The sequence below is a fragment of the Vombatus ursinus genome, unplaced genomic scaffold, assembly GCF_900497805.2.
Source record: "Vombatus ursinus unplaced genomic scaffold, bare-nosed wombat genome assembly UNPS02008961.1, whole genome shotgun sequence".
In the NCBI taxonomy this organism is placed as follows: Eukaryota; Metazoa; Chordata; class Mammalia; order Diprotodontia; family Vombatidae; genus Vombatus; species Vombatus ursinus.
Genome location: NW_020948739.1, coordinates 8,695,173 through 8,713,996, shown reverse-complemented (window position 1 = coordinate 8,713,996; position 18,824 = coordinate 8,695,173). Strand labels below are relative to the sequence as shown.

General features: G+C 37.5%; 1 protein-coding gene across 4 annotated transcripts in view; it reads left to right on the top strand.

The window, feature by feature from the left end:
• The first annotated feature begins 538 nt into the window (after positions 1 to 538).
• The window catches only part of RRM2B (ribonucleotide reductase regulatory TP53 inducible subunit M2B), a 127,249-nt gene continuing 108,963 nt past the window's right edge, over positions 539 to 18,824 (top strand). For all 4 annotated transcript variants that reach the window (XM_027849988.1, XM_027849987.1, XM_027849986.1 and 1 more), the window contains exons 1-5: positions 539 to 636; positions 8,451 to 8,606; positions 17,051 to 17,167; positions 17,556 to 17,689; positions 18,163 to 18,257. In XM_027849988.1, coding sequence (XP_027705789.1) covers positions 589 to 636; positions 8,451 to 8,606; positions 17,051 to 17,167; positions 17,556 to 17,689; positions 18,163 to 18,257 — 550 coding nt within the window. In that variant the 5' untranslated portion in view covers positions 539 to 588. The remainder of the gene's footprint in view (positions 637 to 8,450; positions 8,607 to 17,050; positions 17,168 to 17,555; positions 17,690 to 18,162; positions 18,258 to 18,824) is intronic.

Sequence of the window (18,824 nt, the reverse complement as noted above, 5' to 3'; positions counted from 1 at the left end):
GGCAGTTCTGCTACCCAAGGGAAACCAGGGGCCCCTTCGGGGTTAACGAATCGCAGCCCCACAGCTGCCAGACTGGACCCGCACCACGTGACCCGCAGGCTGGGCTGCGACGGTGGCTCGGCCCCGCCCCCACCGCTGGAAATTCACGAAACCACAGCGTCTCTTCCCACCCCCTACCCCCACCTCGACCCCAGCTGCTTTGCATCTCCACCCCTCTCGGCTGCCCCAGGTTGCATTTAGTGAATTTCTTTTGAAGGCACGTGCATACGTTTTCACTTCGGTTCTGTTCCAAATAATTCCTCTCGCGTTAGGAAAGGGTGCTGTACCGGCGTCTCGGTCGGCAGTGGTGCTGGACTAGTTCAGACATCCTCGGGCAAGCCCCGGCGGCGCACTCTGGGGCCCCAGGGCTGGAGGGCGGGGCCAAGGAGTAGGGGCGGAGCGCGGCCTTGGGGGCGGGGAATATGGAAGAACTCGGGGGCGGAGCCAAGCTTCCGGGGCGGGTCCGGGCCTCGGACCTCCTCTTGAGGGGTAGTGGCGTAGAGCGTTCTCGCGTCTCCTTCGGATTCTGGCTCGCGTCGCTTCCGGGTGATGGGGGAGTCGGGAAGGCCGGCGGCGGCTGGGCCCCAACTGGATGAGGTAAACACGGCGTCCCCGGCCCGCCTCCTTCCCTACCTCCTGCCTCAGGGGTTGGAGGGGAGCGCTTCCTGGCCTCTCTCTGCCTCAGGCCTCTTTGTTCCTTCGGGGCCTCCCTTTACCTGCTCGGGGCTTCCGACGCGAGGAGAGGAGACGCAGGGGATAGGCCGCCCGCCTCCTCGCCGTCACCCGTTCCCGGGATGGCATCAGGGGAACTTGAGTCTTGGGCGCCCGGGACGGCCAGGGCAGAAATGCGCCCCCTCCCACCTCCCCGGAGAAGAATAATTTTGATTCCTTAAGCTGGTTAAACGCTGGCCGGAGGAGAGTCTGGCTGGAGGGCGCCTCGGATTCGGGAAGACCGCTTGGGTCACCTGCTGTCCTTGACCCGCGCAGGGCATGCCGCCGACCATCTGCTGCCCCTTCCAGCCTCTGGGGCTCCCAGGGTCCTGATTAATAAGAGATTGGAGTGAATTCAATAAATGTCTGTTAAGTAAGGTGCCATATACTAGATCAGTGGTGATCTAAGCTTGCACATCTGCTCTGGTAAAGAAAATCTACTCACTGGGAGTGCCTCCTATGCCAATCCTGGCCAAAGTTGTTGCGAGCTGGGGATAAAACAACAGCAACAACAACAACAACAAAAAGCAACCCCCCCCCCCAAAACAGAAAAATAAACAGACCCTGCTACCCAATGAGTTTTTAGTTTTGATGGGTTTGTGATTCAAGCCGGGAATAACTTGGATGAGAGACCTTTTCTTCTCTAATTGAATTTTCATTTTTTTTTTTCTTCTGGTTAGCATGCACTTTGTCTATCTCCTACAATAAAAAGGAATGAAAAAAAAAAACCCTTATAACAAATATGCACAGTCAAAACAAATTCTCACCTTGGCCCGAAATGTGTATCTTATTCTGCTCTTTGAGTCTTTTCACTTCTGGCAGGAGGTAGGTATCACTTCAGTCATCAGGCCTGTGAAATTTCGGTTTATCATTGTATTAATCCTTGTTTGTTAGTCTTTCAGAGTTTTTTTTCTTTATTTCTTTTTTTGTTTGTTTGTTTTTTTAGGCATTTGGGGTTAAGTGACTTGCCCAGGGTCACACAGCTAGTAAGTGTCAAGAGTTTGGTCTGAGGCCAGATTTGAACTTCGGTTCTCCAGACTTCAGGGCAGGTACTCTATCCACTGCATCACCTAGCTGCCCCTATTTTTTTTTTCTTTAAATAACATCATTGTATAAGTTCTGATTCCTCTCTTTGGATAAGACCTGCATTCAAGTTCTGACAGGTCTATGCTAGGTGACCCTGAGCAAACCCTTTTTCCTGTGCACTCTGAAGACTGCAAGACATTTCCTCATTAGGAGTTGCCTATACAAGTGAAAATCCCTGTCCTGACTAAATATGTCAAGTACTAGGGATACAAAGACAAAAGAATAAAATAGTCCCTGCCACTGAGAAATTTTTGTTTTAATGGATTTGTATTTCAAGCCATGAATAACAGATCAAAGAAGTTAAAGATTTTATAATCACAGGTTTTACTACTGGAAAGGCCCTCAGAGCCTCTAAGTCAGAAGCAGCAAACAGTTCAAAGACTGCTAAAACTCCCGAGTGCTGCCAGAACTAGATTAAAATGTAATTGGGAGATTTTTAACACAGTAAATAAAAATGCAACATAAATAATGTTCATTTGTGGTTTTCAAAGTCAATATGTGGTTGATACCACAGTCTTAAGTATCTTGCACCTAGCAGATGTTTGTTAAATTCACTCTAATTTTTTTTTTGTTAAATTCACTCTACTTTTTTTATAAATAAGGGCAATGGGAGCTGAAGAGGTAAGTGATTTGTCCAAAATTACCCAGAAGCTGACAGTGACAGAGCTGAAATCAAACCCCTAAATGCCAAATTCCTTGCTTTTTGCATTACATATATACCATGCTGCATTTTCTTTACTGCAGAGGAAGATTTAGTGAGGAAAGGAGAGATCTTGAATTTGAATTTTTAGATTACTAGCAGTTTGACTCTGCTTTTAAAGTACTTGGAAAACACATCATTTTGGTATTTGTTGTTGTCATGTCATGGAAGAAAATATCCGAAAAGTGTTTCATTTAATTGTACCAAATGACTGTTGTAGATTGGTAGTCCCACCATGCTGTTAGTTTATTTTATAAGCGTTTCTAAACCATGTATTGTACAAGGGAAATAATCAGCAATTATGTAGCAATACTACTTAGGCACTGTGGGAAATACTGAAGAACTGTGGAATTAAAGAACTTCAGAGCTGGGAGGAGTCTTTTGAGGTCTAAGAAGTACAGGTCAAAGAAGTACTGACCAACATCATGGACAAAAGATTTTTTAGAGCTGGAAGGGACTTCAAGGATTATCTAGTCCATCTATTTCCCTACTCTTACAGATAAGGAAACAGATCTAGAGATTAGCAACCTGGATAGGGTCACACAAGTAGTGTCAGAATCAAATCTTTTGATTATAGCTACAGGAAAAGTCATATAAGCATACCATTTAAGAGGGTTCCTTACTTCCAGTTCCATCCTTTTCCCACTGTACCAGAATAATGCTTCCATTATTTTTTCTTCTACTGTCATTACTTAACACCTTTCATCCAAAAGTGGGCTAGATTTGAGCAAAGAACTTGGCTATAGTTTCCTTAGCCTTAAATTTGGCTGTGTATACATTTAGAAAGATGCTCAGTTTAAGTTTATGGTTTTAATCCTGATTTTTATTGGGTTTTTTTTTTTTTTTAGTATGTATACCTTAGAAAATGATTTTGTTTTTTCTACTTTGGCCAAGTGCATGGGAATGAATACTTAGTTCCCAAAGTCCAAACTCACCTTTTCTCATGATTTTCTTCTTTTTATTAAAGGTATCACCATTGTTACATTCAGTCTAGAAATCTTGATTATTCCTTTTCCCTTGTTATTCAGGTCTTATCGGTTCTTCAACCACAGTGTAGTAGATTGCTCTATCTTTTAATTTCAGGCCTTCATATTTTCCTCAAGACTATCGCAGTAATCAAGCACCTGACTTTCCTCCAATTTAATCTTTTTTCCCCTCATGCCTCCTTAAAATAAATTTTTATTGATATCTTTTGTCTTTCACATCACCAGAATTTCTGCTAGTATCCTTCTTCCTATCTCCGTCTCACCCCACCCCAAGAGCCATTCCATATAATGAGTAACATTTTTTAAAGAAGGAAAAAGAGGAAGAAAAGACAAAATAAGTCAGCAAAATTGATCACTACACAGAGAAGAATCTGAAAATATATGTAACATACAACATCCACAATCTCCTATTTCTGCAAAGGAGTGGGATGGAGGTGTCTTTTCATATTTCTTCCATGCTTGCTCTTTATAGTTTTGCAATATTCACTTGTTTTGTGGCTTTTCCTTCCATTTAAATGCCTGTAGTAATTGTGTATATTGTATTCTTGCCTCTACTTACTTCACTCCCCCTGTCCCAACTTAATCTTAAAATACAACCCTGCTTCATAAAGTATTTGACAGTTCAGGTCTAGGCCACTCTAGTTCATTAAGTTCTTTATGCTCAACACCACATTAAACAAACATTGTGTGTCATGTTCAAGTCACTGATCTAGGCCATGGATATAAAGATTAATAAGATGTCTTTCCCTGAAAAGCTTATGATTTGTTAGGCAAGATAATTAAGATATGTAGTTAAAATACTATAAATAAATAATATGATTATTATATTTATATAGCATAATACAGTTTATATCATATATATAATATATTAATAAATAAAAATAAAGCAGTAAATGCATAGGAAAGCTAGGAACAAAATAATGGAAAAAATCAGTAGTAACTAAGGGTCAGGAAGGCTTTTTGAAGGATAGAGCACCTGGGGTAGACCCTTAAGGATGGGGGAAGGATTTCTACAGGGAATGAAGGTTACAAAAGGAAGGAGTACATTTTAGGCCATGGTGAAGTGACCAAAACCAAAACAGTTGAAGAAGACAGGAGGAGTTCATGAGTGTTGAGAAATGGAAAGGTTTGAATTCTGACTGAAAAGCCTTGGATAACAGGTTAAGGAGTCTGGACTTTATTCCTCAGACCATTGGGAACCATTGAACAGTCTCCCTTCCTGGAAGCAATGCTGCTCTTAAAGCAGCGCAGGGTTTTCAGATTTACTACTATGGGGTAGTGCCTCTCCTGTGTTCTCCTTATAAAAAGTTTATTTTTAGATACTTAAGTGTAAGACTTTGTATTTATTCCTATTGAATTTAATCTTAAAAAATTTTTGCCCGGTACTCTAGCTCAGTGCTTCTTAAACCGTGGGTCTCAACCTCATATGGGATTGAGAAAAATTTGGCAACAATAAAAGGTTTCTGAATGTGCAGCGACCGAAAATTAATTAAAAATCAAATGCGTAATGAATCAGGTGTTTCTCACAACACTTACTATGTAGCATTGTGCAACTTCACTGCAGCCTTAGTTCTGAAAACAAAGCATGTCCACTTTGCACTGTGCATGTTCTTAGACCACACAATGTCAAGAAACACTGCCGAAACAGAAGAGGTGTCAAAAGTGGAAAAAGTTTAAGAAACTCTGCTCTAGCATATCAAGATCTTTTTTGGATCCAGAATGTATCATCCATTGTGTTAACTATCCCTTCAAACTTTGTCATCTTCATATTTGGTGAGCATGTCATCTGTACCTTTATTAATAAAGGTATTGATAGAAATGTTTAACAACCCTGGCTCAAGCCCAGATCTCTGGGTTGGGTACTCTATTGGTGACTTCTTACTGAAATGACATTGAAACATTAACAGCTATGTTTTGAGTTCAGCATCCATTTGATTTCAAATTTATTATTCAGAACTTTTCATCCCAGTCCACATCTCTCTGTCTTTTTTCCACAGGAAAAATATGAGATATTTTTATTAAAAGTTTTTCTAAAATCTAGGTAAATAAATGGTATTCATGTTAGTCTTCTCATAGGCTAGTTGAGTCATCTTGTAAAAAAAGTAAAATGAGATTAGTATAGCATGACCTGATCTTGGTGAAGCCATGTGATCACTTCCTCCTTTTTTAGGTGTTTACCAGCCATCTCTTTAAATGATCCATTCTGGTATTTTATCAAGAATTGAAATCAAGCTCATTGGCCTATAGTTTGTGGGTTCTATTCTCTTCTCTTTTTTGAAAATCAGGACAACATTTGCCCTTCTCCAGTCTTGTCATATCTCTCCTATTTTCCACAATCCTTTAATTATTACTGACAGTGGCTCACTAATCACACCTGCTAGTTAGGAATACATCTACTCTGCAGGTATTCATGCTTTTGCTCTCCTTGTATTAATCTGGGTACATTTTGTATCCCTTCAATAGAATATAACCTCCTGAGATTGTTTTATTTTTGTTTATGTAACCCCTACCCCTATGTAGAATACTACCTGTAAATAGAAATATCTATTTAATTATTGCTTACCCTATTTTATATACTCTTCACAATCATGAACTGAGTGTATAGTGGCAAAGTAGCTTGGTCAAGGTAAAGTTGTTTTTGGTGAAGCTGGTTTAGTAAATTTTGCTAATCCCTCTGCTCAGACCATTAGTTTGAAAGGGAAAAAAAAAACTTTGTTAAGCACTTATTACATGTGCTCTCTTAAACTATGCATTTAGAGAGGTCCATTTCAAGGTGGATGAAAAGGCCTGGAGATCCTAAGGTGACTGGCCTGGAGGGGATGGTGAAAGGGAGTAATGCGCTATCATTGAGAAGGAAGAAATGGGCCTAAGGGTTGTGGGAGTTGTGATTCTGGGTTTTTGGTGGAGGAAACATGATATGAGTAGATATCACTGCAACAGTCAGGAGTGGAAGGTTGGGGGGGGGGATTCAAGGGAACTGTATGTTGGAACTGTACCCTGGTCACCACATCAGTAAGTTATTAAGCACCTACTGTGTGCCAGACACTGTGCTGAGCCATGGGGATACAAAGAAAGGCAACAATCCCTGCCTGGAGGAGCTCAAAATCTAATGGGGAAGATAACATGTGAACAACTATGTACAAACAAAGTAAAGGCAGGGTAAATAGGAAATAGTTGACAGAAGGAAGGCATAAAAATTAAGAGGGACAGGAAAGGCTTTTTGCTGGGACTTGAAGGAAGCCAGGAGATAGAGATGAGAAAGGAGAGTGTTCTGGGCATGGGAGACAATTCCTGGAGCTGAGGGATGGAATGTCTTGTTTAAAGAACAGCAAGGAAGCCAATATTACTGTACAAAGAGTACAGAGGATTTTATATTTGATCCTGGTGGTGATAGTCACTGGAATTTTTTGAGTAGGGAGATGATAGGGTCAGACTTGTGCCAAAGGAAAAACATTTTGGCAGCTGAGTAAAGAATAAACTGGAGTGGTGAGAGATTTGAAACAGTGAGACCCACCAGTAGCTATGGCAATAGGCCATGTGTGAGGTGACAAGGTTCTATACCAGAGTGGTGACAATGTCAGAGGAGAGAAGGGGATATGAGAGATATTATAAAGGTAGAATTGACAGGACTTGGCATCAGATTGGATAAGGGGGTTGGGGGTGCTGAGAGATAGTATTCTGGGCTTACATCTAGGTTTTGAGCCTGGACAACTAGAAGGTGGGGAGTTTGGGGAGAAAGGTAATGAATTCAGTTTTGGACATGTTGAGTTTAAAATGTCTACAGAGCATTCAATTTAAGAGGCCCAATAGGCTGTTGGAGTTGTGAGACAGGAGGTCAGAAGGACTTACTAGCAATTCTCCCATTGTATTCTAAGAATCACATTTTAGAAAGAATCAGGTACAATGGAGATTGGATAGACTATAGAGCATATCAACCGAGATGGCAAAGGACCTTGAGTCCATGCCACATATGAGGATCAGTTGAAGGAAATGGGAATGTTTTGCTTGGAGAAGACCATGGTTGGGGGAAGGAATGAGTATTTGAGACTATAATGTAGTAAGGGCATTAGACTTGTTTTGTTTGGTTTCATAGGACAGAACCAGGAGTGATAGGTGGAAGTTCCAAAGAAGTAAATTTAGCATTGATATGAGAAAAAATTCAAGCTGTCTCTTATTGCCTACAATTTCAGATTTACTCCATTGTCCTTGAGAATGTATGACCCTTTCTTTGCCTAAATGCATCCCCAGATCTCTCAAGAGTTACTGATTGACAACAAAATCTGATAATACCTGTGGCACTCTGTCAAAAGATCACCAATTTTCCAAATAGTATTGTTAAGGGAATATTTTTAAATGAGTATTAGAAATTTTGAAACAATTATATAAGATAGGAGTGAACTCTCTAAAACTTAGGATGAAATGACAAACCACAGGGCCTTGTTCTCTGCCCTTCTACTTCATCTTAAAATATTCTGCATCTTTCCATTCTCCCCGAACACGTTTGTGAATTCTTTCTCCCCAATTAGGATATGACCTTTGTGAAAGCAAGGGTAATGTCCCTTTTTTTTTTATATTTCTATCACTTTGTACAGTGCTTGGCACGTAAGTACTTAATAAATCCTTTTTCAAAAATTCATATATTCGTTAACAAATGACATATTGCTTCAGACCGTTAATGCATTCAGTCTCCTCTTTGCTGAAAGTGGCACCATGTGATATGTTGTAGGAGAGCTTGTTAATTATTCCCTTCAAAATCCATTAATCAGTCAATTAAATATTTTTGAATACCTACTATGTGCTTTAGTACTGTGCTCAGACCTGGAGTAACTTACTCATCCCAAGCTTCCTAGCCGTGGGCTAAGATAGAAATAAAAGGCAGGTGCTAGCATGCTTTTTAAAATGAAACATTCGTGTCTCTTCCTTTAAAGAAATTATCATCAGATACTGCTGAAAATGGGTTGAAGCCAAGTGAAGAACCACTCCTCAGGAAGAGTTCTCGCCGATTTGTCATTTTTCCAATTCAGTATCCTGACATCTGGAAAATGTACAAGCAGGCCCAGGCATCCTTCTGGACTGCTGAAGAGGTGAGTGCTCGTGCTTTTGTATGAGAGAGGTTAGGACAAGCTCAGAGTTCTCTGCAATACTTCTTAACTTTAAAAAATATGCTAGGAATGGACAGTTGCTGGCACAGCACGTTAAACTGCCCCGACTCAGTACAGTAATATTAAATACTTTGTGTTCCAATGCTCAACTACTAAAAAAAAAAAAAATTCTTGTTGCAAATATTCCGTCTTGTGTCAGTTTGCCCTACCATGTATCGCAGAACAACTTTAGTTCTTAAGTAATCTTTAGGCTGTCCAGGGTCATGTAAAGCTATTATTTACTGAAGGGTCAGGAGAGTAAATAAAAATAATAACTCGCTGTAGCCAGAAGCACATAATGACAGTATTGTTGACCCTGGTTTAAATTGTAGAACTTAGCTTATTTTTAAGAAAAGCTGTATATAGGGTTGTGCTACATATATGAATGGCCATGTAATCATGGAGGCACTTTAATCTGAGACTACATGGCTACATTCATTGTGGAGTTATGGGTCACCCTGCTGTCTCCCCAGTCAACCCTCAGGCATTTGCTTTGAGGGACTTAGGACTCAATTTGATTCAAGAAATATGTATTGAGTGCCTACTGTGTACCAGGAAACCCCGTGCTAGATAATGATGAGGCTACATAGATCAATAATAAATACACAGTCTTGCCGTCCAGGAGCTTACAGTATAGTCTGCATGACAGACTATACATGGAGAAATAAAATCAAAAGCAATGTTTGAAAATGCCTAAGGATAGAACAAAGACAATGCTGTGAGAGTTCAAAGGAAGAGCCTCTTAGTCCTTGTTGAGGTAATAGAGGGGACTGTTACAGAATATGATTGGTATGGATTTGGGACTTAGCCCCTGGAAGATGGATTGAAGCCATTTAACCAGAGAATAGCAGCTTTTGTCTGTGTCAGGGAGTTTAGAAGGAGTCATGTGGAAGTCTCTTCAACCAAACCAAGCACACATATAACAGTTATTGTCTGTACTGTCATCTCTGAATACAAAGAATAATGCTTTAATACTTAAGTGGATCTGTGATCTTAACAGTGTGGATCCTTTCACCTCTGCAGATTGTAACCCCCACATGCCTTTTAATCCTATGGGATTCTTGTCCCTGTCATTCAGTAGTGTCTCCACAGGTCAGCTCACAGTTCTGGAAGCCTTATTCATAGTCTTATAATTTTTCATGGATACCAATGCAACCTCTTATATTTCACTTCTACCTTAGGACCAGTCCTAACCTCCTTTGCTTATCACACATATCTTTGATACCACTTCTTATATGCAAGTCTTCATTGATAACATCAGTTGCCAAGTCTTGCCAGTTGCCTTCACAACATTGCTCACATCCATCTCTACATTTGTACCATGGCTTCCTTAATTTGGGCCTCCCTCAACCTCTTACTAGGACTATAGCAACTGTTTTCTAATTAGCTTCTTCACTTTCAATCTCTTGGCTCTCTAAGCCATTCTCCACATAGCTGCAACATTGATAATCCTAAATCCTGACCAATATAGTTTCTATTTGGCATTAAAAACCATTTATAATTTTGCTCCAACCTACCTTCCTAGGCTGATTCCACGTCATCCTATGTACAACACAATCTGTAACTAAATTTGCCCTTCTTCTGTCTTCCATGTCTTTGCAAATGCTATTCCCCTTGCCTAAAATGCTCTCTTTCTTTACCTCCTCTTTTGGAATTGTTTCAAGAATCAACTCAAGTACTACCTATAAGACACCTTTCCTGATTCTTCCAGTTGTTACTACTTCTCCAACTCCCTGTGGGCCCCTTCCAAAGGAAATTACTTTACATTTATTTTGTATTTACCTACCTATGTGCACATTGTTCCTCCTTCCCACCTCCCTGTCCTGCAGTAGAATGTAAGCTTCTTAATGGAAAGAACTTTCTGGTGTTTGTCTTGTGTCTCAGGGCCTAGCATACAGTGCCTGACAGGTTATTTATTGAATTGTGTATGCTGCTGCTCTTTTCATTGACCTTTAGGTCACCTGTAATTTTCATTGTTCTAAAGTGTGGTGATCAAAGTTATGGCAACACTGGGAGAATATTGATATTATAAATGTGGGTTATTGCAGCAGAGAACAACTTTGTACTTTGAAAGTACTGCTTAATTTCCCAAATGTGATCCTCCTCTATCACTCCAGTTTTGTGACCAACTCATTGTATCTGCTGTGTGCCTGTCCAAAGTACATGAATTGATGGGCCATCTTAGTGGGCTGTCTATTCAAATGCATATCATATCTGGACAATATACATTCTTCATCCATTTCGTTTGTGCTATTTGAGTTGGTAGGCCAATATTTTCTGAGTGACTTACTGCTCATTGAAGAGATCTCTTAGTACAATGTCATTTGCAAATAGGAATTATTTGGTGGCTCATTATTTATAGGGAATCCTACACAGACATCTTCTTTGACACTGGTGAGCACTTTTGGTCAGAGTATAGGTCCTTATTTAATGCCTAGTTTGAAAATGAGAATGAAAGAATCATTAAAGTTATCTGTGTGTATATCATGAAGGAATTTTTTATGATCTTATCATATGCATGTGAGACTTTTTGTTTTTTTAGCAGAGTTTTTAAGGTTGCATTTGGCCTCCAATCAAATACTTCTTGGTAATCATCAAATAATATATAGCATAATATTGCATTCTTTATACATTCCAGACATTTGTATTATAGTGAAGATAGAGTTTGCTAGAGATTTCATCTATGAAAGTTAGCCTGTTCCTTTCTCATATTTTAATCAAGTGTACCCTTCATGAGAGGATTCTCACAAAAATTCTATAGAAACTAGAAAGGCATATGTATCAAATGAGATAATATTTAGCACAGTGTGGCACTTAGTAAGTGCTTAATAAATGCTTATTCCCTTCCCTTCCCCAATGTGTCTACTTTTTATGGCCAGTGAACAAAGCTGTCCTGCCCTACTTCCACACCCAAAAGAATATAAGGTCCTTGTGGATAGGGACCAATTTGTCTTTGTATCCCATGGTGTCTTGCATGTAGCTTGTGTGTAATAAACATTTGATGATTTGGGAGTAATGATACGGTCTTTGATGTTTTCTTTTTCATTTATCCTTTTTTTGAAATATATTGAAAATTGATCCCTGAGTGCCTTTAAAATTGTACATCTCTTAACTCAAATATCCGGTGTGTGAATTTGGGCAGGTCTAGCCACTCTTGCTAATTTCGCTTTTTTTTTTTTGAGTGACATTGAGTATTCGCATATTAGAGTTAAAATATCATAGTTACAATGTCATTAATAATGAAAAGAAATCACTATAGAAACACATGCAAAACTGTTCTGTTTCATGGCTATTTGTTGTCCTTTTTCCAGTTTCATCCACAAATGTTCATGATATGATTTAATTTAGCTGAGTCTCACAGAAGAAAATTCCTTACTCTGTTTTTTAGACACAAGCCTTCATGAAACAATCTTTATTGATTTTGATTATGTTGATCTAAGCATCCCTGCTTAGAGAGGGGACCAAGAATGGACAGAACCTCCCCATGACTCTAAAAATCTCTCTCACAAGCCATTTTGGAATACAGTTATAGCATTTTTGGACAATAGACAAAATTCCACAATGAAATAAAAGTTACATGACTCAAGGTAAAGTTCAATTAACATTTTGCTTTATCAAACAGAACAGTAGTCACCTTGGAAGAATGTTTCCTAAAATCATCCAATCCTACTTTGATTTTAAGGATTTCTTCTTTCTAGTGGTCAAAGGTGAACCCCAGATATTTCCATTAACTGAAATAATCAAAGAAGCTACTTATTTATGTTACTGTCATCTTAACCCATGTCCCTTCAAGATAGATCAATCAAGGGCTCCTTGCTCTTGCTTAGGGCATTATTTTGGAACTGATAGTTAAAGAAAGCCTGATAAGTTTTCTCTTTATTATTAGGTCAAAGTCTTCAGACAAGGATAATTTTAAAATGTTTTTTTAATATTTCTGAAAGAGGGAAGGGAAAGGGCTTTAGTTTATATATGTGTATGTGTGTGTGTGTGTGTTTATATATATATTTCTTTATAGAGGGACATGTAGTAAGTACGGTTTGAACTAGAAAGCTAGAGGTTATGGTTCTTATGGCCAATTGTGAATGTCTTAACTCTTCCATAATATGAATTTACACTTGTCTCCTTGTTTATACATTTATTGTATTGAAGCAGATGTCTAGAAGAAGTAAAATTATAGCCTTACTATGTAATGTAAAATGAGTTAAAAGGTTGTCACACCTGACTACCCAACTGTTTGTGGTTTTTTTTAAAACGTTCATTATTTGAACTAAGTGAGCTGTGGGATTACGTCCTAGCCTAAGTTCACACATACCACTTTCTCTTTAACTAGCCACAGATATATTGTAAGAGTAAAGGGATTTCATAATTACTACCCTCTGTCAGTATTAAAAAGATATTCGTGATGTTTAGAATTCCTGAAATATTACCCTAGCTATGGCACACTTAGTATGCGTTTTGTAGTAATAAATAGTTACTACAGTTTTAACTCCCTCCAACAATGTATTTGTGAAATGCACCATTAAAAATATATATATTGTTGTAATTTCATTAGGCTCCTGATATTTCAGTATTTCAACAGATCCATACTTTGTTTTAGGTACTCCCTGTAGTGGTTTAGATTGCAACTCTTCTGTTCTCTATTCTTACATGACTATAATATATGTCCTCCAGTAAATCTTTTATGGGATCTCCAGAATGCATGCTGAGGGCCTTCCCTCTAGATCTCTTGACATTGTATGGGTGCTAACTGAATGTATGAGTTGTCTATTGGTTATCCCTTTCTCTTAATGTACAGGTAACCTACCTCCTTTTCTAGTCAAATAGCTCCTCTGTGATATTTTTTGGTACCATTTCCCTTTACTTCTTTACTGCTAATATGTTGTAGCCTGCCTGGGACATTTCAGTTGCCCTTTGAATTACCCACAATTTTAACTATTTGGAAACTGATATTTCATGAGTTGAAGCCATATAGCACACTGGAAGAATATTCTTGTTAAAAAGAGAAATCTTTGTTTCTGATTGAAGATCAGAGTCCTTAAAACACTGTGCACTTTTCCAGAGGCAATCCAGCCTGCTCTCTTCCTCATGTTCAGTTCTGGACCTAGGCTATTGTCCATGTGCACTCTATGTTCAATATATGTATTCTGATTGTTCAGCTCTATGGAATGGCCACCCTACTGCATATCAATAGACATTCCTCTTCACATAGTCTTTCTTGTTGAGTCGTTAGATTGAACTCTGTTAAAAGGTTATGAATCTCATTTAGGAGGTTCTGAAGTGTTCCATGGCCTGATACAATCTGCATGACATTAATCAAAAATAGGACCATCTAGAAGACTTCACCATCTGTAGGGAATACCTCTTCCATTTGGACTCTGTTGGACATTCTCCAGGATGATGGCAAATACTTCTTTGGTAAGCTGATAGAAGTATTTAAAATGTATTTTGTGAGGAAGTCACACAACTTTCTACCTAAAATATCTCACTTTCCACTTAAATGGTGTACATTAAAACTTGGTTCAACTTTTTTCTTCAAAATTTGATTGGTGATATGGATGATGGAGCAAAGAGTACAGTTACCCCTTCCACACTGCCATTTTTCACATCGCAGTTTCAATATATCACAGGTTGGCATGAGAAATTAAATGAGAATTTTTTGGGAGTTTTGTGAAAGCCGCAGATGACACGTGAAGGCTTCCACAAAACTCCCAAAAAATTCTCGTTTGATTTCTCATGCCGATCTGTGATATATTGAAACTGCGATGTGAAAAATGGCAGTGTGGAAGGGATAACTGTACTCTTAGCTCCATCATCCATATCACCAATCAAATTTTGAAGAAAAAAGTTGGACCAAGTTTTAAGGTACACCATTTAAATGGAAAGTGAGATATTTTAGGTAGAAAGTTGTGCCTCTGTTTTCTCAATAAAATAGTGAAACATTTGCTGAAAAGAGTAGTAGAGGAAGCATTAGGAACTTGGGAAGGGGAGCTTTGGAATAGCCATTGAGGAAAGTAGAATAGAATAAATCAAAAATAAAGAAGTTTTGCCATGTAGCAGTGAAGACCCAAATGTAGATGAGATGACATGAATTTATAGTGAACTCAGCCAACTCAGAGGTATGACAAAGTGACTTCCTCTATTGGAATGCAGCAGTATGGCAGGAGAGAAGGCAGATATTACATATGACAGCAAGACAAAAGGAGTACAAGTACAAGAAAATCAGGAGTGGGAGACACCATGTAGTTGAATTGGTCAACTATACATAGTCAAGACTGAAGAATGAAAAATGAGGCCAGATCAATAGGAGAGGAGAGTAAAGGTTTGGTTTAGTTTAGGACACTGAGACAGAGAAATAAAAGAAGGACATAAGATTATCAAAGAGAAAACTTTCTAAGTTAAAAATGAAGGGGCAAAATAGGACAATGTTCCTTAGAAACAAGTTCGGTATATTATACGTAAGAGAATAAATGTAGACATCTCTTCCAAATATGTAGTAGGGAATGAAAAACTGTGAAGAAATGAAACTGAAGTGATTTGGGAATTGAAGAGGACTGTAAGTCAAACAGAAGTAATTTAACATCAAGGTTTCAAAAAGTAGCTTGACCCTAGTACAAGGGAACAGAGTATACAAAGGCAGTATTTTTACTGTTCATTATACTGGCTAGGTCTTTAATAAACTAATATAATTTTGGCTTCCATATCACCAGAGTTTGGGAAAATTGGAGAGAGTCTAGAAATTAACAACTTAATGTGATTGAAAACCTATAGAAAAAAGGTTCCGAAAGTTATTTAGGGTAGATAGAAGGAGATTGAAGCAATCGATAACTACTCCAAATATTTGAAAGGTTTTTATTTTGAAATCTGCTTAGAAAATCATCCATAATAAAAAAAAATGATTCCCATAAGTGATTTTCAAGCATTGATTTTATTTCTGATAGGTTTGTTGTCTCCTAGAGGAAACTGATCCTATAGAAATCTAAATTAAGTAACTGATTATTTTTGCAATACCTGTGAGCTCTGGCCTTACAGGAGGAATACAAATGGAGTGATGTTTTTTCTCCCATTAAAATAAACTTAGGTGAACAGACAGAACGAGAAGCAAACCACTGCTTAAACAACAAACAAGTTTAGTTATACATTTAAGGATATTATTATAAAACAAAAAAAAAGTTTGGGATTTCCAAAGGAAATGAGATGAAGTACTACAAAATTGAATTTAGAAGAATTTTTCTTTCTTGAAAGAAATTCAGATCTCCTCCTCCTCCTCCCCCTCATCTAATTGGTCCACCAATATTTAAGTGTCCTAACTATGTGACAGGCGCTGTACTAGGATCTGAGAAGACAAGTTTTGAAAATAAACAAAAGCATTCCTGCATTCAAGGAACTTACATTTTCATCTATGCAACCAAGAGGGCGTGTTTTCCAATTTGGTTCAAGAGAACAGAACTTCTCAAAATCATTTGTATTTTAATACTTATGAATAATATTGGCACTCAAATTTTATCAGGAATTTTTTTTCTTTTATGTAATTTTTAGAAAGGTCTGCTTACAACCTTAGAGTGTTTTTTGTTTTTCTTTTAAATTGCATCTTAAAAACTAAAATTTTCTTTGGGAACAAGCTTCATTTTTATAATGGAAGACAGTTGGGAAATATGTTTCAATTTATCAGAGTTCATTTTCTGGCTAACTTTATGAATCCCTATTCTACAAAGTAAGTATACTTGTAATGTATTTTGACCCCAGATAATTCTGTGTTTGACATGATTACTGGCAGTTTCTAAAATATAAGACTTGGCAGCAAAGTAGCATTAGTAACCAACTATCAAGTATTTATTATGGATCAAAAATTAGCTTGACCCTAGTACAAAGCAACAGGGCATGCAAGAAAACGGTAGTCTTTTCACTACTATATTTGTGATATTGGAGCAGACCAACATATAATTTTGACTTCCATGTTATCAGAGTTAGACAGAGACAGAGAGATTTGGGAAAATTGGAGAGTACAATCTGCTATCTGCTATGTGCTCACCACCAAGTTAAGCAGTATATAAATTATGGTAGCTGGCTGCATGGAAGTTATTAATTTTTTCTTAAAATATCTTTGAAGATAACCTTCCTTATTAACTTTTCTCCAGATTGTAATGTAGGTTGATCCATTTTAATTTTTAAAATGCGATTTTACCAATCATTATAACCTCTCTTCCAAAGGAATAGAGAATTCTTTCACAAAATTTATGTACAATAGAAGTATTTTCTTATACATACTTTAAATATAATGGGTCTTCCTCTCTAACCTTAAGAGTGAATTGCAGCTTGAGGTTTTCCTTGTTTATTGGAAAATATTTTGACCTTGTCTAAGTTAAAATTTTGGAAACTTTAAATTTCAGGTTGACTTATCAAAGGATCTTCCTCACTGGAACAAACTGAAATCAGATGAGAAGTATTTCATCTCTCATATCTTGGCTTTTTTTGCAGCAAGTGATGGAATAGTCAATGAAAATTTGGTAAGAGTGATTTCCTTTGCTTTGGTTAATACGCAATAACTGTTTGATAATTATAGTAAAATAACTTCATATTTATACTGAAAATAGTATCTGGAAAGGTAAGATCAATAAAACTGAAGTTATGGAAGGATCTTGAAATATTGAAGCAAAAGATGCCTCTCCTTCATTTGACAAACAATGTTGGATTGGCTGTAATAATTTTCACTGATTAGAAATGCCTTCTTTCAATTATACACAATTCACAAAAACCATCTTCTTGGCCAGTTTGTGATAAGACAAGCTTAATGGAGAATATTTAGCTAATGGTTTTGATACTCAATTTCTTATTGACTTGATAACTACTATTTTATGGGCTTTCATTAAGTTTATTCTTGCTGTTTTTCTTTAGGTGGAACGCTTTAGTCAGGAGGTGCAGGTCCCAGAGGCACGCTGTTTCTATGGCTTTCAAATTCTCATTGAGAACGTTCATTCAGAGATGTACAGTTTGCTAATAGATACCTATATCAAAGACCCCCAAAAAAGGTACATTGGGATTTTCATCAGCCTTTTAAATTTATTTATAGATATTCACTACATTTGTATGTTTTAGTCAGTCATTGAATAACATCTATTTTCCACCCCCACTAAATGATGAATTAGCAGTCTTTTAGCCATTTGAATTCAGGTGTACCAGTCTTATGTTCATTGTATGTATGTTTATCTTATGTTGAACATTCTGATCACTAAGTTTAGAGAGTGTGTTTAAAGAAACTGTCCTATTTAGAAATCTTTGGTCACAAATACCTTGTCAGATAATACCTATTTCATTGTCATTTCAAAGTTTGCTATGGTTGTTTGCTTTTAGTGATCATTCTGCAGTGCTGAAAAACTGCATATGTATTGTTTATAGAATTGAAGGTTCAATAATTATTCTCGATTAAGCAGTGAAAATTTTGTCTGAAGAAAGCTAGGTAGTAAGGTAAGAAATTATACCAATTATTATTTTGGTTTTACAGGGAGTTCTTATTCAATGCAGTTGAAACAATGCCATGTGTTAAGAGGAAAGCAGATTGGGCCTTGAAATGGATAGCAGACAGAAAATCCACATTTGGTATGTTGCTTTAATTTACATATGTTCTTATTAGATTCAGCCAATGTAGAGCTATTTAATGTGGTGGCTTTAGATGGAATCACTGTTAACCTCACTGGGTCTTAGAATTAAATTTATTGATCTCTAATATCAATTCCATTCTTATAAATAAACACAATTTATTCTGAATAATCAACAGTGATATTTGGTTCAAGGAAAATGAGTCTTAAATTTAGAATGGAAACATAAGATATAGCAGCCAATTAGAAACTAGAGTAAATAATCTAATTTTATTGGTAAGCTGCAAGACTGAAAGTTAAACAGGCATTAATGCAGACAGAGATAACTGAGAGTGTGACAGAATCTGATCAGGAGTTTCCTAGTCAGCTACAATTTACAACTATTTTCAGTAATATTTTGTACCATTATTGACTTAAAGCAGGTCAAAATTTCAGTGTCCTGCAAGATTGTAAATCATTAAACCATGGAATCATTGACTTCAAAGGAACTTTAGAGGTCCCTTTCCCTAACCCCAACCCAAAACATGAATCTCCTCTATAACATTCTTGGCAGTGGTGAATCAGATAG